This window comes from Pyxicephalus adspersus, chromosome 1 (assembly GCF_032062135.1).
Source record: "Pyxicephalus adspersus chromosome 1, UCB_Pads_2.0, whole genome shotgun sequence".
NCBI lineage: Eukaryota > Metazoa > Chordata > Amphibia > Anura > Pyxicephalidae > Pyxicephalus > Pyxicephalus adspersus.
Window position 1 is genome coordinate 5541621 of NC_092858.1, and position 22675 is coordinate 5564295.

General features: G+C 44.1%; 1 protein-coding gene across 1 annotated transcript in view; it reads right to left on the reverse strand.

Annotated features, from left to right (window-relative positions):
• GAB2 (GRB2 associated binding protein 2) overlaps positions 1-22675 on the reverse strand; it is a 98350-nt gene that overhangs the window by 21614 nt on the left and 54061 nt on the right. The window contains exon 2 of the mRNA XM_072401427.1: positions 8711-9011. Coding sequence (XP_072257528.1) covers positions 8711-9011 — 301 coding nt within the window. The remainder of the gene's footprint in view (positions 1-8710; positions 9012-22675) is intronic.

Below are 22675 nucleotides of genomic sequence, written 5' to 3' on the forward strand. Positions count from 1 at the left end.
GACACTGGAACAGGAAATAATAGAAGATCAGGGGGATTGGTTCTGCACTAAATAATTTGTTTGTCTTTGTTGTCATTCAGCATTGGGGATGGGCATCAAAACTACCAAAAATGCCCAGGGGTACTTGTGTTTTATTTTTTTTGGAGTGCATTACTGCCCATAATGTAATGGGTATCTTATGCTTGCCTGAAGGAAAAAATCTCTGCCCCCCACAGGCACCCCAGATCATAACACTGCCCCCACCGGCACCCCAGATCATAACACTGCCCCCACAGGCATCCTAGATCATAACACCCCACAGGCACCCCAGATCATAAAACTGCCCCCACCAGCACCCCAGATCATAAAACTGCCCCCACAGGCACCCCAGATCATACCACTGCCCCCACAGGCACCCCTAGATCATACCACTGCCCCCAAAGGCACTCCAGATCATACAATTGCCTCCACAGGCACCCCAGATCATACAATTGCCTCCACAGACACCCAAGATCATAACAGTTCCCCCACAGGCACCCCAGATCATATCACTGCCCCCAAAGGCACTCCAGATCATACAATTGCCCCCACAGGTACCCCAGATCATAACACTGACCCCACAGGCACCCTGTTAAGCTAGAGGGTTGGCTTTTACTAGTTAGTGTTGGGCAGATCGACTGGGGTTTAGTTTGCAAATAGTTTTCCAAATTTTGCTTGAAGTTCAGGAACTTTGAGGCAAATCCTGGTTTTCAGTTCTTCCCATTTGTAAGCTATACCAGAAGGAATGGGAAACTTGGAACTGCCAAGGTTAAACATTAATGCCAAAATTTAAAAAAAGGACGTGTCAACTGATAGTATGGCTGCTGTGAGCCCACTGTTTTGTAGAATGGGGGGTCTGGGTTATCCATGCATTCAAATAATAGCTCCGCTGTTTAGAAGAAAAGGCTCTGCACTGCTTATATGTTGTTCCTTATTTCCAGTAATGAACCTGTCAATTTTGCAACCACAAGTTTGCAGTTTGAGAACGTTGCTATTTACAGGAATTTGTCATGTACATATGGAAGTGGTGAACCTCAACTTCTAGGGGACGTCTGTATAATGTGTAAAAATAGCCTTCAGGTTCCTATGTTGCATGGAAAATGATTTATTCATTTTCATATACAAACCAGTGACAACACTTTGGTGAAGGCCCCTTTCTGTTTCACCGCAATTGTACCCAAAGCCATCTCCATATAGACGTGGTGTGATGAGTTTGGAGTGAAGGAACATGAGTGTCCTACACAAAGCCCAGACCTCAACCTTACCTTGGGATGAATTGGAACACCGGCAACTAACCATATTCTCTTCTCCTCTACATTCTTGACCCCCAAAACTCCTACAAGTGCATTCCAACATTTTGTGGAGAGGCCTCCAAGTAGAGCGAAGGCCATTATGGCCACAGAGAGGGACAACTCCATATTAATGGCCATGGTTTTGGAATGGGATGTCCATCATAGGTGCTATTGGTTCATAATTTGGTGTAGATGTAATTCAGCTTTGTGTTTAGCTGTGTAGATAGAGTTCTTCCTAAATTTATTGGTAAATCTAAGGCAGCCACAGCCAGTCTGAAGCCAACAGCTGCCTGGAGCGGAGACTTCTCACCATCTCTATTCTGGGGTTCTGCAATAAGATAACCGTCTGGAAGAGTCTCGGAGAGTGTGTGTGGGCTTTAATTGGCTGTGCACCACCTCAGCTGTTATGTCTAACATGTTTGAGTCCTTGCAGATGACGGTGTGTTTCTCCAAGACGCATCCCACCGCCCTCCGTCTAGCCTAATGGAGGCAACCCACTCCGTTACGATACTTCTATTATTCTTTATTTCTAATTGGAAGCAGAAAGCTCGCCGTGCCACGTCTGGGTCAGCGACAGCGTGTCCCAATGATTTCCCAGACAGCAGGTATTAGAAGGAAAACAGGATTTACAGGGGAAAGCAAATCTAAACATTTCCTGAGAGCTGCATTAATGCATCTGATCCGTCCAATTGGAAAGCAGAAATAACGAGCTTTACGTCAAAGAAGAAAAACTTCGGGCAAAAAGAAAATCTATCAGTGAACATGCAGTCTCCATGTCTATTTGTTTTACCTTTAGGCCAGATTAACATCCAAGGAGTTGTATTAATACATTCTGAACTGTGTTTTACTGCATGTCACTATAACGTAAGGTAATGCACAATAAAGATGCACTGCAGTGCATAAAAAAAATGCAGATGCATTATAAATCACTTTGTGGTGCATGCGCAGCCCATTCACAATAAAATGCTGCCTGACCAGAACTCATGCTCCATTGATCAAGCTATTATACCATTGATTTCAACAAGAATCTTCCCATAAGAATATATTCGTATTTATTATATTTTTATACCTCCTTTGTTTAGAGATCCAAATGCCTTGAGACTGCTCTTGGGTGCCACCATATTGGATATGATTTCAGCAGCCTCAACATACTCAAATTACACCCAAGTTACACTCTTCAGTATTCCTCTTTTCCCCTCCCTGGAATCTATGGGAACTCCTCCAGCACACACCAACAATATGGATGCTGTGTAGGGAGTCCGGGTTTTCATTTCTCAATGGCCCATTTGTACTTTTGTGCTCCAGCAATCCACTGTACATGGCAACACATCTGTTTTTGTGTGGTGCTTTGTGGTGTGTTGTGGTTCCATCCAAGCGCCATGATTCTCTTGCTCTCTTTGAGGACAGGGTAGTCTGGCATGGGCAAGTTGAGGGTGCAAGGTAAGTGATAAAATCCTGCAGGAAATAGTTGAGTGGGCATGGGCAAGTAGCAGGCAGGGGGGCACATTGGTAATGTCGCCCGAGATTGGGAGAGGTTGGTGGGCATACGGAATGGGTAAGAATGCAGCCACCATTAGTGTTACCTGTCACCAAAGAGAGTTTGATGGGCATAGGCAAATAGTAGTGACACATTGTTAGTGTTAAATATCACCAAGGAGAGGTTAATGGGCATGGGCAAATAGCAGGTGTAGCAGCACACCATAAGTGTTACATGCCACCAAGGAGGGGTTGGCAGGCGTGGGCAGGTAGGTGGTGGAGTGGTCAGTGGTGTATCACTACTATCAGTAGGAAATGCCTCATCAATCAACGGATATAATTTGTCATGAAGCTACCACCCTTTCCATCCTTTCTATTTCCAATGCCCGTATCCAAAGTGTTTTTTGCTGTTTCCTGTGCTGAATGTAAGTGTGAAGGAGGGTTGTTGGGACCTGAGCAAGTCTGATTTTGTGTTGTGAAACCAAAAGCCGAACCCTGTGTAAGTGCTGCAAACACCACACCATCTTGCATGCGAGGTAAAGGTGCCCCAATTCCCATTCCACGCACGCTGGTCGGAACAATGGCCGGCCCAGCGTCCTTAACCCATCTCTGCATATCGTTACTCTGATTCACTTTTCTAACTGCCAACACCAAATATAGTCACAATGAGAAAACAACAAAAGTGATTTTGTAAAATGTGTCAAAGTGTCTTTCAAAGACAAAGTCGTTTTGTGCCTTATGTAATGCGTTGCAGGCTGTTCCGCCAGGCCTGGGCTATTTCCAGCACAACGATTTTTACTTTCAAAGGCTCAACAGCTTTGCCTTTCTCAGAGAGCAGGAGCTGCTCCAAGTCTGGCTTATGGCAAAGGTCTGCATGTGAAGTTCCAGGAGAGAGAAGACGAGGCACACACTGAACTCTCTAGTAATGAGCAGAGACTTTGGGCAGGGAGATGCTAATCTGTGGCTCAGCAATAGAAAACACGTCCATTAAAGTGAACCTGTAAAAATAGAAAGACGCCTTGAGCCTGGCGAGCATGGCGATTGTTGTCTTTGACCGACCTGCTTTGGAAAATGGTCTGGAAGGATCTGCAACACATTTTATTCTGGAACTACGTTTGCTTTGTATTTTAGTAAATGTAAAATGCTGTTCTATTGTGCAAACTGCACCTTCTCCCATCTCGCCAAACATGTTCATGGCCCAGATTTATTAGGGAGAACCAGCTGCCAGACCATCTAGTTCAAGAATAATCTTTTATGGTCATATTGCATTTATTGTATTTTAGACATGTAACTATGTAAAAGCCCATCTTGTGCAGACTTGAAAAACAAAGAATGCCACCAGGTGCCGCCATTTTGGATGTGATGTCAGCAACCCCAGGGAATTCAAATCTGACCTTCTCTACTCTTTCGTCTTCTCCATAAAAAGTAATGTAGGGATATTAATAAAGGGGAGGAGATGCTGGGCCAGCAGTAACTAGGGCCAGCACCTGAATCACAATCACACCAGTCCACCATGTTCCATTGTTCCACTTTGGGTGGTGAACAGGAGATGGAGCTGACCTTTTATGTTCTGGCACAGCTGCAATACACTGTGTGTTCTGACTTCTTTTTCCCATTGCCAGCATTAGGTTTTCAGCAGTTTTTGGGTCCAGAAGCTCTTATGTGGATCAAACCATACAGGCTAGCTTTCTCCAACCCCCCCACACGAGCATCAATGAGCCTTGGGTGCCCATGAACCTGTTCCCTGGCTGTCCTTTCATTAACCACTTTTGGTAGGTACTAGTTTGTAGTGGTGGATGTAGCCAACTGTGCAGAACTGACTTTGCACTCCATGCCCATGTTCAATTTTTTGGTCCTCCTCCAGTACAAACTACTGCATATCAAGACCCAACATTTTGGAAATGCTCTGGTCCATCGTATAGCCATCACAATTTTGGATGTGATGTCAGCAGCCCCAGCAGATTCAAAGCTGACCTCCACTACAGCTGCCCCAAAAAAGGTTTGTAGGGAGGGGAAGGAAGGGGACAAGAAGCTGGGCCAGCACAGACTGGTAACTAGACAGTCCCAGAAGGCTATGACATGCAGGATGGGGATGGAAGGTCTGTGCTGGGGAATAGAAGCCTAATTAAATGGCATTTTACTAGTGCAATGAATAAAAGGAAAGTTGCCTCCTTCCTTTCCCTAAACAACCACACACCAACTGCTGCAAGTTGGGAGTGAACTTCATTCAAACTTCAATTAATTGAAGGCTAATATAGTGCAAGGTTCTCTTACTACATATGTTAGACATGGGGTTGTGTGGCCTCAAAAAAAATGTCATGCTGCCCAAATTCAGAAACCTGCTTAATTTTAAACAATGATGGAGAAACCCCAATTGGTTCCATGGGCTACAATTTTATGCAAACAGTCCAGTGTGCAGCCACTCATCTACAGACATGACAGGTTCACTTGGAGAAGATGTATGTCACTTGTATGTCTTCTTGTGAGGTACAATTGTGATCTGACTCGCATAAAATCTCAGCATTTTGCTATTGTACATCTGCTCCTCGCTGACCATTGTCTGGATTAACAACCACTAAATATTTACAGCAGGCAGTTGGAAGAAATTACATAATAGACTGGAAATGTATCTGTGCTTAGCAACGGCACATCTCATTCACTAATCATTCCTAATAATACTCATTTTCCTTAATGTGAAGCAAAGAATCTTCGGTAAAAAGGGAACTTGTTCGTAATTAAAGCTCAAATTTTGACTCCCTGCTTACCCCCCCACCCTTTTTCCTAATCCTTCTTCACCTAATGTTGGTGTCACATGATTACAAGTTTTATATTGCTCAGTTTACAATAGACAAGGTCTTTCATTGGGTGTCTGAGTCACTGCCCATGTGATGTGGACACTTCCTATTGGCTACTCAAGGGGAGGGTCCTGTGAGGATGCAGAAGAGAAGACTGCAGCAGTGATGCCAATGCAAGGGGCAGTAGGGGATTGGTTGGTACAGAGACATGTTGCAGGATCAGCGGGCCCATTCTCCCAGAACTGGTGCTGTCAATGGATGGGAAAGGGTGCAGGATGGGACCTGGATTGGCTTTTCTTTAAAGAGCATATAAAGCTATAAAAACATGCAAGATGGATCAGAGGGGGTAGATTGTTTCAGTTTAGGTCAGTGTAATTGACCAGTAACTGTACGAATGGTGATCATGTCAATACCATACCTTCAACCCAAGGCCCAATTACCATCACATCAGGCCAACCTATTCTAAAGCGCCATGGTCCATTTTTTACCTTAATGCCCATGGTTGGTGCTTTTGGTGGTGGATAGGAGTCGGCATGGCCACTGAATGTTCTAGCACCCCTACACTGTGTGTTCTGACGCCTTTCTCTCATGGCCACCAATTTGTCACATTAGTTCTTATGTGGGATTGAATCACACAGAATAGCTTTCCTCCACCCATGGGCATCAATGAGCCTTGGATGCCCATGACCTTGTTTACTGGCTGTCCTTTCACGGACAATTTTTAGTAGGTAACAATTACTGCATACAGTGGTGGACGTGGTGGACGTAGCCAGCTGTGCAGAACTAACTTTGCCCTCCACCAAACTGACTTGTGGCTGAGGAGGGTATGGGTTATGCAGTGGTATGTTTTTCACCTCCCTATGTCTACCCCTGAATGGATACCAGAACCCCCCCCCCCCCATAAGACTTCCATTTTGGAGTGGTTCTGACCCATCTTCCAGCCTTCCTAGTTTGGCCCTTGTTGGGTCAGCTCAGATCATTACCCCCGCCCATTTTCCAACACATCACCTTCAAGAAAAGGTTGTTCACTTGCTGCCTAATTCTTCCCACCCACAGAAGGGGCCGTTGTGTCCAAATAATCAATGATATTCATTTTACTAGCCAATGGGTTGTTACTGGTTCAGTGGAAGGCTTTTTGCTTCCTTTATCCCACCTCCCTCACCAAAAACTTTCTGGTTATCCTTTCTGCTTATGCCTTCGAAATGTATTGTATACAAAAATCTAAAGTGATAGCCATTTACAAACAACCACCAACTAAAAAACCAACTCCAACACATCCCTTCAAAATGACAATTTGCCAATGATTACTTCATCCGTCCGAAGATCTGGTTGAGAAAATCGAGGCTTTACCCATGAGCTACGTGCAGAAACATACGGAATGTCAGCTCTGTCCTCCCAGCTAATGGGAATCACTGACCTGTATATTAATTCTAACAAGCTGTGAAAAGCTTGCTCATCTCCAAATGGGAAGAAAATCAGGCCAGCGAAGTTTGCCATAATGCACATATGACCGCACTTATCCGTGAAAGCCTGTTATTAAATAACTGCTACATGGACAACGCATAATCTGATGGACAGAAGAACTATTTGCTTATGTTGCTACATCTCTCTCATGTGTAAAACAAGGGCAGTGAGTTCAGTGCATACACGGCACACTCACGGTTGGAATGTTTTTGCATGTTTTTTAGAACTAATGAAAATGGAGATTTTTAATGGCTTGACACCATTGCATAGTAAATCCTACACTGTATTAATTCCTGGTATGATATACTGTAACATTCATTATGAAAGCAAGGTATGTCTATGTGTTTAGTAGACCTTTCTTTGTACCTGGTATTACTTTATTGATGTAGGACGGTCTACTCCCATCGCCATTAGGCTGGCACCATCTTTGACGTGCCTGAGCATTTACTTCTTCGTTCCTCCAATGGTGCCAACACAAGCAGAACTTAACTCTCATTGGTGTGGGTGAGCATTTGGCACATACTGACCCTTTCCTAAGCACCTTTCCATGATGACAGGTCCAGGGTTCTGTCTCTGTTTCATCCCCCAAAGCTGTCATGTTTGCTGTTGAAGAGTCAACTGCAATCCTCTTCGTTCATTAGGTGCCTACCTATTGACAGGTGCTGGCACCATGTACTGTAAGCAAAAAGCCACCAGGTTTTTTGGCAAAAGAAACTTTGCATGTCCTTCTACCTTCTACTTCCAAGAGACATTTCATCATCATTCATCATTTGCACCAGGTTTTTTTTGCCTTCCTCTGGATCATGTCTATAGGGTTTTATATCTGAGATATTATTATTTTCAACCTGACTGTGTAAATATTCATTATAGAATATTAAAGTGAACCTGTACTTTGTTCTTAATGTTTGGATTACGAGACTGTCCATGACCCCTATGCTGATATTTCACTGTGCTACCAGCCAAGCCAATCGCCTCCAACACCCCAATGCAATACTTATCATGTTTGCCATATTATGTGATTCTTAGCTCTGTGTATGCTTTGACCAGGGAAACCATATATGTATAATGTACATTGTATATATGTTTTTTGCTTCTTTCAAAGCATTTCTAGAGTATCATGTGTTGGCTAGACACAACAGTAGACAAAGTCACCCTTCAGGCTTGCTCTATTTGATTGAAAGCTCCATATGAGAAGAGTAATTCCATTGACTTATCCATGTGTGTATGTAGATTTTAGCTTTAGCTATTGAGTTAATTTAACAAAAGTCTTTTTTAGAAATCCGGAAGAAAATAGAAATCAAGAAAAAGGAGACTAAAGCTATAGCAAACACACATTATAAACCTTGTGGAAGGCCCTTTTATGTTCAAGCAAGATTGAGCTCCTATTACAAACATATGATGAAATTGGTGTGGAGGAACTCAAGTTGTTGACCTCAACCCTACCCAACTCAACTGGGATCAGCTGGAATACGGATTGTGCGGCAGATCTTCCCATCCAACATCTGTATCACCATCCCATCACTTTCCATCCAATATCAGAAAAATGGAGGCTGTTGTGGTCACATAAGAGGAGCCAACTCCATATTATTGCCCCAGTGTTAAGCTGATATAGGTGTGATAATTCTCTATCTAAAGGCAAAGTAACACTCACTGTTGGCCACTTACCTGTACCTTCGTCGGACTGGTTAAAGCCGCAGATCTGACATATGCTCCGGACCCACTTGTTCATTTCTTCTTCGGTCTCGGCCACCAGGTAAAAGGTGCGGTCGCTGGTCTTTATGTCGAAGACGTAGCTGTCCTGCAGCTCTTTCTTGTTGAAGGTCAGTCCGGAGTCCACCTGCTCGCAGCAGCTCAGGTTGATTACCCGGATGGGCTTCTTGGAGTGGTCATTCTTGTAGTATTCCAGGACATCAGGATCACCGCTCATACGTCCGCTTCTGAGGATGAACCACCTCTTCTTCCATGCCTGGTAAAAGAGAATCACAGTCAGTCATCGTGGAGGGTTTTGGATAGACTTGGTGGGTGCTTTAGGTTGTGGGGGTCAGAAAAAGGTTGGAGAAAACAAGAACAGAAGTAGCCCTGGTGACCAGAAGATCCAAGAATAACAAGCCGTGCTTCCCATAATATTCCCCAATGTAAGTTGGTAAATATTGGGATAATATTGAGACACTCAGATACAATTTTCCTATTTATGGCCCATTGGTGAGATTTTGCATTATTATTATCAATAGTAAAGGGACTATCAGATCTGAGAGAAGTGAGATTGAAGCTTCTTAAAGGGACATTATCTCTAGGTATTGAAACAATTGTCTTCCATTGGAAGAATTTAATGTTTTAAGCATAAATCATAATTTGAGATGTTCTCTCATTTTTATTTTCAGTGAATGGTAGGCTATAGAAAACTGTCAAGGGAAAGAAGACGGGCAACAGAAGACAGGAGCAGACATTGTACAGGAGATGGTCAGAGACTGCGGACATTGTACAGGAGATGGTCAGAAAATGAAGTATACTACTGTTAGATAATGGGGATATCCTACAGCAGACAGTCAATAGACCTTGGAGACACATTACAGAAGACAGCTAGAGATGATTTTTAATACAACCCCTTTACAAATCAATACTTTCACATTTTCGCTCCTCTTAAAATGACACATAGCACATCATAACATTGATATTATCTCAGCAGGGTGCATTATAAATAACTGGTGAATAAGAAGAAAATAAAAAAGGGGAAAGGGATAGCCAGGAGGAAGATTGTATGAAATCATAAAATGAACTTTTATCTACAAGAGGGCTTCTTTTTTATGGTGTGAATATGCACCTAGGTATAAAAAACACAGACTACTCTGCAGGGGGTCATGGTGAGTACAAATGGCTGCATGTGGCCTTAAGAAGCAAAATTTGAACAGAGCTTTAAAGGAAGCCTATGGTGATAAAAACAGGGTGCTACCATGGTTGACCTTCCTACCAGTTGCCTGGCCATCTATATAACCTTAGCACTTTCTGAGACACTGACGTGGAAGAAGCATGCAGTGTAGTCAGCTCTAAATGGAAGAATTTTCAAAAATCTGCTTCTTTACCCTACACCTTCTTCGCTTCCAGTAGAACGCAGTTCTGTCCTACATTCTGTTCACTTCCTATCTATTGCACCTTTGTCCTGCACCCCTTTCACCTCTAGTCCAATGCAGCTTTACCCTACACTTCCTTTACCACATGGCCCAAAGCAAATTTTTCACCTCCACCTGCAGTTTCTCTCTGATGCCCTCTCCAATGTCCAGTCCAATGTAGTTTTGTCCTACATCCTGTTCACTTCCAGTTGATTGCAACTTTTCCTATAATCCCTTCTGCTTCCAGTTCAATTCAACTTTACCCTGCACCCCATCACGTCCAATGCAGCTTTACCCTACACCCCCATCATTTTCAGTCCAATGCAGCTTCACCCTACACCGTTTCACCGTACGTCTATGTGAGTAACTCTGCACCCCCTTCTCTTCCAGTCCAATGCAGCTTTGCCTTACATTCCCTTCTCTATAGATTCCCCTTCTCTATAGCTCTGTACCCTGTCCACTTCCAGTCCAAATGCAGCCAAGATGAAATGGGAGAAGCATTTTGCATGTCTCAGGGCCAACCAGGCAGAACGCGAAGGAAGCTTTCTCCGACTGATAAGACTTGGAGAACAAGGAACATGGCTAAGGCACCATGTAGGATCCCTTCAAAATCTTAACTTCTTTAAGAGTAGCAGTGCTCAGGTCAACATGATGAAAGTAGGGGGTGCCAGCACCCTTCTGATCCCAAATCTAGTATAAACAGGCCCAGACGGCATTGACTTTAATGCTTTCTTTACCATCATGGGGCACATAGAGAGACAATCAGTCAATTTACTGTGCTTGAGCCTTTTGTCACAACCTAGAAGGAAATTAAATCCTAAAAAAAAACAAAATCAAGCAGATTCACCCGGGTCAGGAAAGCATTTTGTGAATGTGACATTTCACTTATTTTTTGTTCCACTACAATGTTTTGACTGTATGTCTCTTGCAGTGGGAGCCCCGAATCATGGCAGACAAGGTTCACTGGCCATCTGTCTTCCTCCCCAGTAATATTATTTCAGTGTACAGCAAACACAAAGAATGTGAATAACACCTCACTGACAGATATTGTCATCCCTAGACCCGTGTCACCATCAAAAAACAACCGAAAGACTAATAAACCAGGCTGGGCCCATGACGGGGGGCATAGGGGGCAAGAAAATGGTTGTGTGCCGATGTCCTGTTACTATCTGTCTGCAGAGATTTTCATGTAAATCCAATCATTAAATCAGAAATACACTTTAACAAGCAATGCCATTTGGTTGGATTTTTATATTGTACTTTAACATGATCACAGGGGGTAAAAATAGCAAAATGAGATAATGATAAAAAGAAAAGGCACTGTACCTACCTAATGGCAACCTCCGGTCATGAAACTTTGGTACTTTGCAGTTCCCTAGGTGCTGCAGGTATTCTTTACTTCCATGTGTGTGCATATCACATCCCCCCGCCGTGTGCAGTGGTTCCTCCCGTTGACTGGATTTCACTATTAATCTACAAGCCGGCGGGAGATACCAATTCATGTAGTGGGGGGCGCACAATGTCGCAACCTATTTTACCTACTTGCAGCAGCCAGGAGCAGCAGCATGGTAGCATTTTATCACTGGAAAGTTATGTATAGCACCTTTTCTTTTTACATTTTGACCATGGCAGTCACAATGTGAATGCAAAACTCTTTAGACTTGCCCGACTTTCTTTGCACAGCACCACATCCCCTGCTGTAACACCTGAGCTGGGCCAATTCCTCCTGGAGCAGAAAAAGTCACCAGGAAGGATAAGAGACACACACACACATCCCAGAATTCCCTCTAAACAAATATTTATCACTTTCTAATTTGCAGAAGAGCGGTTAATGGGGTTGGCTCCGATTAATGACAGGAGGCCAAACAAATGCCAGCTGCTTGTTGGGTGAAGAGCGCCGGGTGCAGGCTGCTGCCAACACAACAATCACACCAAGCGCTGTTCAAAATGGATCTATGCCAAAACTTTTTTTTGGTGACCCGCCTTCTCCAATCAGCTGTCTATGCCCCTGATCAGGTGGCCATTTACTAGGAAATAATTCCAAAAGTTCAGAAAAAACATCAAATCTATACAACAATAGGGAATTACCGAATGATCAAGTTGATCAAATATCAATCTTTGCTTTTGCAAAAGTCCCTGCACTCCCTCACTGCTCCAATAGGCTAAAATATATCAGCGAGGTCAACAGATTGGAGCATTCTCATTGGCTGTTGGGGTGACCTACTGACTTTCATAAGCCTATCGAAGCAGGAAGGTGGAGGAATAGGGAGGAGTTGAGCATCACATGACCATTCTGGTCCATGGACGTACAGTGAGTAACTGATCAGAGACAGTCATTTATCTGGTAGTGTGATCAATGTATGGCCACCTTTAGGAGAACCCATCCTATTGTGAAAATCCAACATTTTTAGTTGTCACCAGAACAGGAAAAAATGGCAGATTTACCCTCACTTATATTGGTAACCATTGTCACAGGAATTAATGGGAAAGTGCACAGGTACTTGGGACATTTTCCAATGGGGATTATCTACGATGAGATTTTCCTCACTTCCTGTCTTGCCTCCAGGACAGGAAGTAATGGAAAGTCCCTGCGATTAGACACAGATGGCAAAAAGTATATTGCACAAGTGGCTTGTTGGGGTGGGGGTAGATCAATGCTTGGAACCCTTTTCTAACATTTATCTCTGTTGTATTCAGATCCTAATGGCAGACTGATCATCAACCATAACTTTTTTTTCTCATTAGCAAAATGAGCTAAATCTGCCCAGCCACTAGGGGCACTCATGCAGCAGAAGCATGCAAGCTATAGAAGAAGCATGCTTTATTGGTCTCAAAACAAGGTGGAATTTTGCTGCTCTCTGTCAGAAACTCATTACTACTCAGGATTTCTGGATATAATTGCACCAAGCCCCCCATGGCTCTAAATATTATCCACATGTCTGACATTTGTTTCTAAATCCTGGTGCAAATCCCCTACAGAAACAGATAAGCCCCTTTACAACTTCTCCCTTTGATACAAAGTTACAATCTGATTGCTGAAGAAGAGGAGAGGAAATGCTACTTCCTGCCTGCAGCAGCCTGGTGGCATCATCCCAGCCTAGGCAGAGTCACTGTGCAAGATTTAATTCATGCATACTAAGGGGTCCATGCATTTGTGGGGGCATTGATTTCTTTTTATATTTAGATATCGATGAATCGGATTTACACTGTAAAGCAAACCCTCTCCATATATTTTATTTTCTGGATACATTTACTGACATCAGCCAGTTTGATTTATGTTTGTGACAATGTGCAGAGTCTGATATGACAGCCCAGCCGTCTCCGGCGGCTCTCTGATGCTGTGCTTGCAGACCTGTGTCGGGGGGGTCACGGTTGGGATGTCAGTGTCATGTGACAGCTGTGACAGCTCCCATCCCATACAGATCAGGGTGATGAGAGGGGCTGACACATTTCAGTCACACACAGATGGCTTCGGGTATTGATAATCCCCAAGGCTCCCAAAAAATAATTCCCACAGCCGGTAACGTTATATAAAAAATAAAGAAATCTTGAAATGACCATTTAATGAATCACCTGCAGAATATTCAAAAAGGAAATCTAGGTCAAAAACATTTAGTGCCTAAAAATACCAAGGGCCGGTTTTAGGGCAGGGCAAACAGAATAATTGCCCAGGGCCCTCTTTTTCTCTGAGAATCTAAATACCAAGGAGTACTAGAAGCTGCAATGCTGTATATTGGGGGCTCTCAATACAAATTTACCCAGGGCCCCCACCTTCTCCATGAACCCCAACGGCAAGGGGTACTAGAAGCTGCAATGCTGTACATTGGGGGCCCTCACTTCATATTTGCCCAGAGCCCCCACTTTCCCCAGGAATATAAAAGACAAGGGGTGCCTTTTTGGGCTGTACATTCGGGGTCCCTACTTCATTTTTGCCCAGGGCCCACACCTTCTCCAAGAATCTAAATGGCAAGGAGTACTGGATACAATGTTGTACATTGGGGCCCCCACTTCATTTTTTTCCCTGGGCCCCAGCTTTGCCATGAACCCGAATGGCAAGGGGAACTGAAAGCAGCAATGTTGTACATTTGGAGTCCTCGCTTCATATTTGCCCAGGGCCCAACTTTCTCCAGGAATCTAAATGGCAAGGGGCACTGGAAGCTATAATTCTGTACATTGAGGGCCCCCACTTCATATTTGCCCAGGGCCACCACCTTTTAAATGAACCTGAAAATCAAGGGATACTGGAAGCTGCAATGCTGTACCATTAGGGGTCCCCATTTCATATTTGCCCAGGGCCCCCATTTTCCCCAGGAATCTATAAGGCAAGGGATCCTGGAAGCTGCAATGCTGTACATTTGGGGTCCCTATTACATTTTTGCCCAGGGTCCCTACTTTCTCCAAGATCTTAAATGACAAGGGATCCTGGAAGCTGCAATGCTGTACTTTTGGTGCCTCCCCATATTTGCACAGAACCCCCAGCTTCACCATGAACCCCGAATGGCAAGGGGTACTGGAAGCAGCAATGCTGTACATTGGGGGTCCCCACTTCATATTTGCCCAGGGCCCCACTTTCTCCATAAGTCTGAATGGCAAGGAGCACTTGAAGCTGCAATGCTGTAAGTTTGGGGCCCCCATTTTATATTTGCCCAGGGCCCCCAGCTTCACCATGGACCTGAATGGCTAGGGGTACTAGAAGCTGCAATGCTGTACAATGAGGGCCCCCTTCGTATTTACACTGGGTCCCCAACTTTACATTGACCCTGAATTGCAAGGCGTACTGGAAGCTGCAATGCTGTACATTTGGGGTACCTGCTTCATATTTGCCCAGGGCCCCACTTTCTCCAGGAATCTAAATGGCAAGGGGCACTGGAAGCTACAATTCTGTACATTGAGGGCCCCCACTTCATATCTGCCCAGGGCCACCACCTTATCCATGAGCCTGAAAGATAAGGGGTACTGGAAGCTGCCCCTGTTTATCCCTATGTGCGGTCATTTTTGGATATGCCAAAGGCTGTTGTGGTAGCTTTGCCTAATCATAGCATGGAGTCCTCAACATTTATGTATTACCCCAAATGAGCAAATGTGTTTTCTGACTCATGCATTGTAAACAAGTCAGAAACAAAAGAAAAGAAAGTAAAAAAAAAACAAAAAAAACAAAAAACCAAATATAAAAAAAAAGCAAAACAAAAAAGTATTGAGCCATAAACACCGACTACATAATACAATGTAAGCATAAAAAACAGAATAAAAATCAATCATCGCCCTTCTATTTTTTTGTTTGCCATTTAGAACGGTAATTGCCAACCTAACAGAACCGAGAGATTTGATTAACGCTCGGACTCGTCTTCCCGCCACTCAGTCACGTCTGACAGGAGAACAGAACAATGATTTCACCGGCTGTCCTGAGATGACTCTGAATGTATCGAACGGCAGGATTGAAATCCCTTTATTTTTCGGTTTTCTGGTACCCAATGGTAACCGAGGCAACCGAAATACCCACCTAGCCAATTTAGTGAATGGCAGACCTTTTTTTCGATGTCGGTGGGTAGAAGGACGGATAGGCAAAGAAAGAAAACTGTGAAAAAATGATGGCTGGTTGGACCTTTTGCCAATTTTAGCAGTAAGTTGAATTAAAAAGGGCCCATGTGCGTTAGCATAGCACACGTAGCATACAATGGCCGACCGTAAATGGACTTTTTTGAAGAAATATCCCATTTTTGCATCACAAAGTTGAATTTGGGCCCTAAAGGTGTCCCCAAGATTACCTTTCTATCCCTCTAAAAAATTGGAGGCCACTTTTGTCCCTAACTCAATAATGTTCAGGACAGAGTGGGGAATGCCCCTTCTTTTCCAAAACTCAAAATCTGGATTTTCCCTTGATGGTCACCAGGAAAAAGGAATGAACTGGGGACAAGGACAAGTAGGCTTGGACTGGAGATCTGGGGCCCATAAGAAGGGCCAACCAGAGCTTTTCTGTCTTTTTTGTAGAGGACCTGGTGGCTGTCCCCCCAAATATAATACAAAATGCAGAATTGTGATCACTTCCGAAGCAGTGGAGTAGCAACTGGGTGACCATTGATGGTTCCCATGAAGTAGGAAAGGATTGGGCTGGGGGGCATTTGCCCCCTGGGCCAGAATTAGTAATTTTTTTCATCTTAGGGCCCATTTTGGAGCTACATCACCATTAGGAATTTGATGGGAGTGGGACAAAGTTATTGACACTTCTTGGTTATATACCTACCGGCTCCCTGTTCAGCACCAACTTCTCTAGGATGTCATGTGACCAAACACCAGGAACCAAAAAGGAAGCGGATACTTGAGAAGGGGTCACTCCAGTGAATAAAACTTTACCCCTAAAGCTGGATTGTCTAGGGTGCCATTAAAAAGCACTTTTACTAACCTTATCCTTCCTTACTGCCCACCCCTGAGGTCCTCTCCATATCCATGTCATTGCTTCCCTAAAACCGGGGCACTCCATTGGTTGCAGGCACTATGACATCATCACATACTATGCAGGAGCAGCTCTGCAAGTGAGGATGCAAAGGCTCTGCCCTCAACTGGGCGCATTGAAGAAAAGAGCACCACCTGCTGGGGAAGCAAGGTAAAAATAGGGAACATTGGTACCCCAAAAAGGGGCAATTAACTCTTGCATTGCAAAAGCAGCCCATTGCAAGGCGACAGTCATTGGGAACATCCACCTTTCATTATTTAGGCCCCGTGGCACGGTTTTTACCACCCACAGGTATCAATCCCTACAATCAAAGGTCATTTTTTTTATAATTGCCAGGGGTGACACTGTAAGTGAGGGTGCCCAGGGCCTGTCGTGGGGCGTTGTAGAGAAGAGCGCCAACTGCTGGAGGAGCGAGGAAATAAAAATAAGCATAAATGCTTTTTATTGCAACCCCAGAAATCTGTCCCTGCCATCCAATGGCAAGATAATTGAGTTTGCCCCTCTAGGGCAAAAAAAGTCAGCATCCTAATCTGTTTGCACCATATACTTTAGATTTACTGGCAACAACATAACACATTTCTTCAATGTAAATCACATCTCCGACCAAAATGTATCCATTTCCTATGAGATGCCCCTGTGGGTACTATTTATTTGCCCTCCCTCCTGAGAAAGTTGTCCTCATTTCTCTGGCTGGATCTGCTGCCAAGGCAATGAAGGAAAGCGTCACATGACAGGGATTTACTGTACTTTGATAAATGAAAATATTTTCGTCCTACAAGTTCAATCGCCTCCCCCCTCCTCCCCATCATCCCGCTCTTATCCAATCAGAAGTGGCGGCTGTCACTAATGTTATCCCAGGTCACCTGCTTGGTATCGGCAAAGCTTGCAAAACAAAGGAAAAATTGCACAAGGAATGAAAGGAATATCCTAGATAGAGTATGGAAAAATATAATACGGTCCAGAATGATGAAACTATTTCAAGGCTTGTATTTTGCTTTCCCTGGCTGCTCCTCCTCTCCTTTGGCCTTTGGGCTTAGGGATGCTGAATGGCCTCTGACTTGCTGCAGGTTCTAATGCACATGGTGAGAAGCTGCCGGAGCAGTACTCCTGTCGGGTACTCGGATGTACTTACTGGTTATGCAGAAATCAGGTGTTGGGGTCTGCCGAGCACCAAACATCTCATTATACACAGGAAAAGCCCTTCTATACCAGGCCAATGCACAGAATGTTCCTGACAAGCGGCGGAAAGTCTGATTGATCTGCACACACCTGGACATCCGCTATCCCAATTATAGGTGTCAGAGAATGTGGAGCTCAGCTCAACGCTGCACAGCACCCAGACAATGGAAATCAATTGCAAGCAAGAGCCATTGTGCTGCGGGTGAGAGGAGCCTGTGAGTGATGGGGGCATGGCCTGATCACATGATGGCGCTAGAGATCCCAAAACCTCTACAACCTACCTATAGGTCAATGCAACATGATGCTCCCCATATCTCAAACTCAATCCCTCCAAAAATGCAGATCCAAATCCATTTGAATATTGATGATGCTGGGCACTCTGTGCTTCATGGGCCCCATAGCGGCTGCATAACTAGAGTTATGTCCCTGAAATGTAAAAACATATCAACAGATCCCCCATTGGCTCTTCTGCTATACTCACCCAATCGCCAGAGCTGCCCCTTGCAGATTTATTAATTCAGTGATGCTGCATTGCTTATCCGGATTGGGTCATTACTTACTGTGAGCACAGCTCATTGGGTCATTACTTATTGAGTGTCAAGGCCCGCACCCGCACAGGACTTACAGGAGAATGCAACAGCGCCACCTCTTGGAAATGGTGTGCATAGCAAGGAGCTGGAGTGCTGCAAATTTTGGGGGCCCCTTTATATTTACTACATTTTAAGTAAACCCATTCATGTATAAATGTATTTTAGCTGTCTTCCAGTTTAAAGTTTTATATGGCTGCCAGGTTGGCACAGGAATAACAAGATGCTCATAGAAGATGATCTATGGGTTGACAGGAGCATTTACTACCAGCGCAGATCTATTAGGACAGGATAATGGGATATTGGAAACACAATAAATGAGCAGAGCCGGGAACAACACGAGACAAATAATGAGACTGATCCATCGGTGACAACAATAAGAGAAGAATGAGGAACCGACTCATGCAAAATGTTCTGCACCCTCTTATCAACGCCAGAGGTGTCAAAGGTGCCCCCTATCCCTGCTACACACCTGTGGTTCCTTCCACCAGCCCATGCATCAGTACAGGACAGGAAGGAACCACACCAAAGGGGGGGGGGGGGGGGCAGGGGAGAAGAACTCTTTAATCTTCAAGAGAAGCTGCTTGCAGAACCAGCACCATTGCAGATCAAGTCCAGCTGAAAGTGACCACTTAGTTTTATAGGAACTATCTAAATACAAAATCACGTGAGACGTCTTTATATAGTTAATAGCAGCTTCAGAGTTATTGTCCATCACACGTGTCCGCTGTCCATAACGTCAATAAAGCTTTTGTAGGCAATGGGCCACATGCCAACCGCTGCTGTAATCCCCCAATTGTGGCGGACTGAACCCCCCTCCTCTGTGACACAGATCACACACTATGCCTGCAATGGGGAGCTGCAGACAATGGCCTCTGTTCTATGGGATCATCGTCCGGAAACCAGGACGGCTTAAAGGTCTTCAAGAACGAAAAAGCCCCCAACATCAGTGACCTCAGACGGCCGGTGTCATGGGCTGCTCAAATTTTTTTCTGATTGGTGGCTTTCACTTTTGGGTGTAATTCTATGTTTCTGTTCTTATTCTGTATGTCTGGACTCTGCACAATACCACTTCAACTGTCCTATACGCAGGGTGTAATTCTCAGTATCTGTTCTTGTTCTGTATGTATGGGCTCTGCACAGTACCACTTCCCCTGTCCTATACCCAGGGTGTAATTCTCAGTTTCTGTTCTTATTCTGTATGTATGGGCTCTGCACAGTACCACTTCCTGTCCTATAACCGGGGTGTAATTCTCAGTTTTTGTTCTTGTTCTGTATGTATGGACTCTGCACAGTACCAATTCTTGCCCTGTACCCGGGTGTAATTCTCAGTATCTGTTCCTATTCTATATGTTTGGACTCTGCACAGTACCACTTCCCCTGTCCTATACCCGGGGTGTAATTCTCAGTATCTGTTCTTTTTCTGCATATATGGACTCTGCACAGTACCAATTCTTGTCCTGTATCCGGGTGTGATTCTCAGTATCTGTTCTTGTTCTGCATGTATGGACTCTGCACAGTACCACTTCTTGTCTTGTACCCTGGGTGTAATTCTTGACATCCACCACTGGTCCTTTTCTGGGTTTCAGATCTTGGTTTATCTTGATTGACCAGACCAGAATGATGAATCTCCCACCCATGCATACTATGAATTTCTGCATCCACACTCATGCCGAGATACCGGCCATCGCATGCTGAGCTGTGCATGCTCATGTGTAGCACAATGTACATTTCAGAAAACGTGAACAGGCAGGTACATTTCTTTTATTTCTGAATGGACATTGCCTGTACAATAATGCCTAATAATATAAATACAATTCTGCTTTAAAATTAATCAAAACCAAAACTTGACCCTGCTGGGGAGATTTACCCTCTTTATCTGTCCTGATGACTGCTCTCCATAAGAATAAAAGTGAGACAATTTCCTTACATTAGGAAAGGTTGAACACGTTACAGTACAGCTGTTCAGGTGACAACCACCAACCATATAGAGAACTCTCCGATTATTCACTATGAGGTCATTACAAAGCACAAGGGGCGCTCTTTGTGTCTGGAGAAAAAGAAGTTTAAAGCGTATCTATGTATTTTTTTTTTTTTTTGGAGTGCAAAAAAGTTAAAAAAAAGGGTGCAGCATCGCCTCTTAATTGGATGGGAGCACAAAGCCTCCCGGGATGCGTAACGTAGGTCTTGGGTGCTCCTTCTGCGCATGCCTGAGCATCTCAGACATGCGCAGAAGGAGCCTTTTCATGAAAAGGGAAAACATGACACGCACGTGCAGTGAGATCGGCAAGTTTTTTTCCCACCTACGTCACCCGATCTGGTGCCTGGGTTGGGTGGCGTAGAAACATGAACCCAGAAGAAGAGGAGAAGATGGCGGCGCTTAGTGCGCCATCCTGAAGACGGATACCGGGATGACGCGGGACTCGATGATAAACACCTCCGGACCAATCAACTGCTCTGCGGGATTGAAGGTAAGTAGATTATTTGTGTTTTGGGGGATTTTGAGTTTGGTTCCTCTTTAATCACCGTTCTATAGATTGCTTTAAGAAAAAGCTGGATGATTTCTAGAAGCACAGAATATAACTGGGGATTAAGGATTTAAAGTAAAGATAACAGAGACTGCTGATCCAGGGAACATCCGATTGCCTCATGGAATCAGGAAATAATGTTTTATTGGAGCAAATTGTACCCGGGGTTTTTTGCCTTCCTCTGAATCAACTATGTCTTATAGAGTTTTGTATCTGGGATATGTTTATTCCATAGTGGTTGTACTTGATGCACTTATGTCTTTTTTCAACCTTTGTAACTCTCTTGGTGTCACCAGGACAGGAAGTGAGGCTGAATCACCCAAACAGGGGTCATAGAAGGAAATAAAAACTTAATGAACTCACTTCTGCCACATTTAAAATGGAATACAATTGGCAATAATCCATGTGGCACCTAATGTTGGAAACAATTGGATCTAAAGTTGGACGGCCAAAATAAAATCCTCTGGTGGATGGATGGATGGATGGGGGGCGGCGCACCCTGGGGAGAAATACTTCGGCCAGAAGAAGGCTGAGGAATGAATTGGCCGGGTAAACTGGTTTGTCTCCTTCTTTATAGACACGGAGGAAGAAGATTATTAAAAGTGGAGAAGCAATAGAGACAGAGCTCCGGGGTATGGCATGAATGGCATCCGTTTATCTTCCTGACAGACGACCCCCCCAAAGTCTCATTACCCGAAATCTAATAAATAAAAATGGCCAGACAAGGAAAGAGGGGGGGACAGACGAATTACAGACAACCAGGACCAGCTTCATGCATTTGATTCATGCAGAATTAAAGAAGGTCTCTGCCAAGGGAAGCATGCATCCACAATGACCCCACAGCTCATGTGTTATTAGTATTAAACAGTATTTATACAGCACCAACATATAACACAGCACTGTACATTAAAAGGTATGCAAAATTCATTTATGTTCGCTTATCTTGTATTGGGCTGTTCTGTGGGCAGGTGATCCCACCAGAAAGGGATTTCCTGTCCTAGGGTGACAACACGCCTTTATTGTGGAGGAGTAAGATTGTCGCCCCATTTGGAATACAAACACCACTCATCTCAAGAAAACAAGAAACATTACCTTAAAAAAACTTTACCTCCCCCAAATAAAAGTAATAAAAAAGTAAGTTGGTGACAGGTCCTCTTTAACCATTCTACAGACAAATCATTTTTTGCCATTTTGAATTTGTTGGTCAGAAATTTTTTTTTATTGTTCCATTCTGGTGATTTTTCTTCACTTCCTGTCCAGTAGATAAGACAGGAAGTGTGAGAAGGAATGAGGGAAATTCTCAGGAATGAGTGTCCCTGTAGGAATATTTATCCATTCTCAGACTTTTTTGGTCAAAATAAAAGAGTAAATCTCACCAAGATGGGGTCTAATCCATACCCCCCCCCCCCCCCCGTATTAGATGTATAATAGAGGAAAAAGGGTAAGCCGGGGTGGGGGGGGGTCATCTCCATTCATAGAAAGGAACGGGATGAAATGTGAAATCACAGGAAGCATTTACTACAAAAATGTACAGAGACTCCCCAGTGATTCCAAGGACAGGACGGAAGAGCTAAATATAGAAGACGGGTGTAGACTAATATGTCAGAGCCAACCGCAACAAATACTGCATGTGTGACATGGAGCCATGGGGCCAGACAGCTGGAGGACTCCGCTCCTTCCATTATATACCCCCAGTCTGTGCTGCTGGAGGACTCCGCTCCTTCCATTATATACCCCCAGTCTGTGCTGCGGGAGGACTCTGCTCCTTCCATTATATA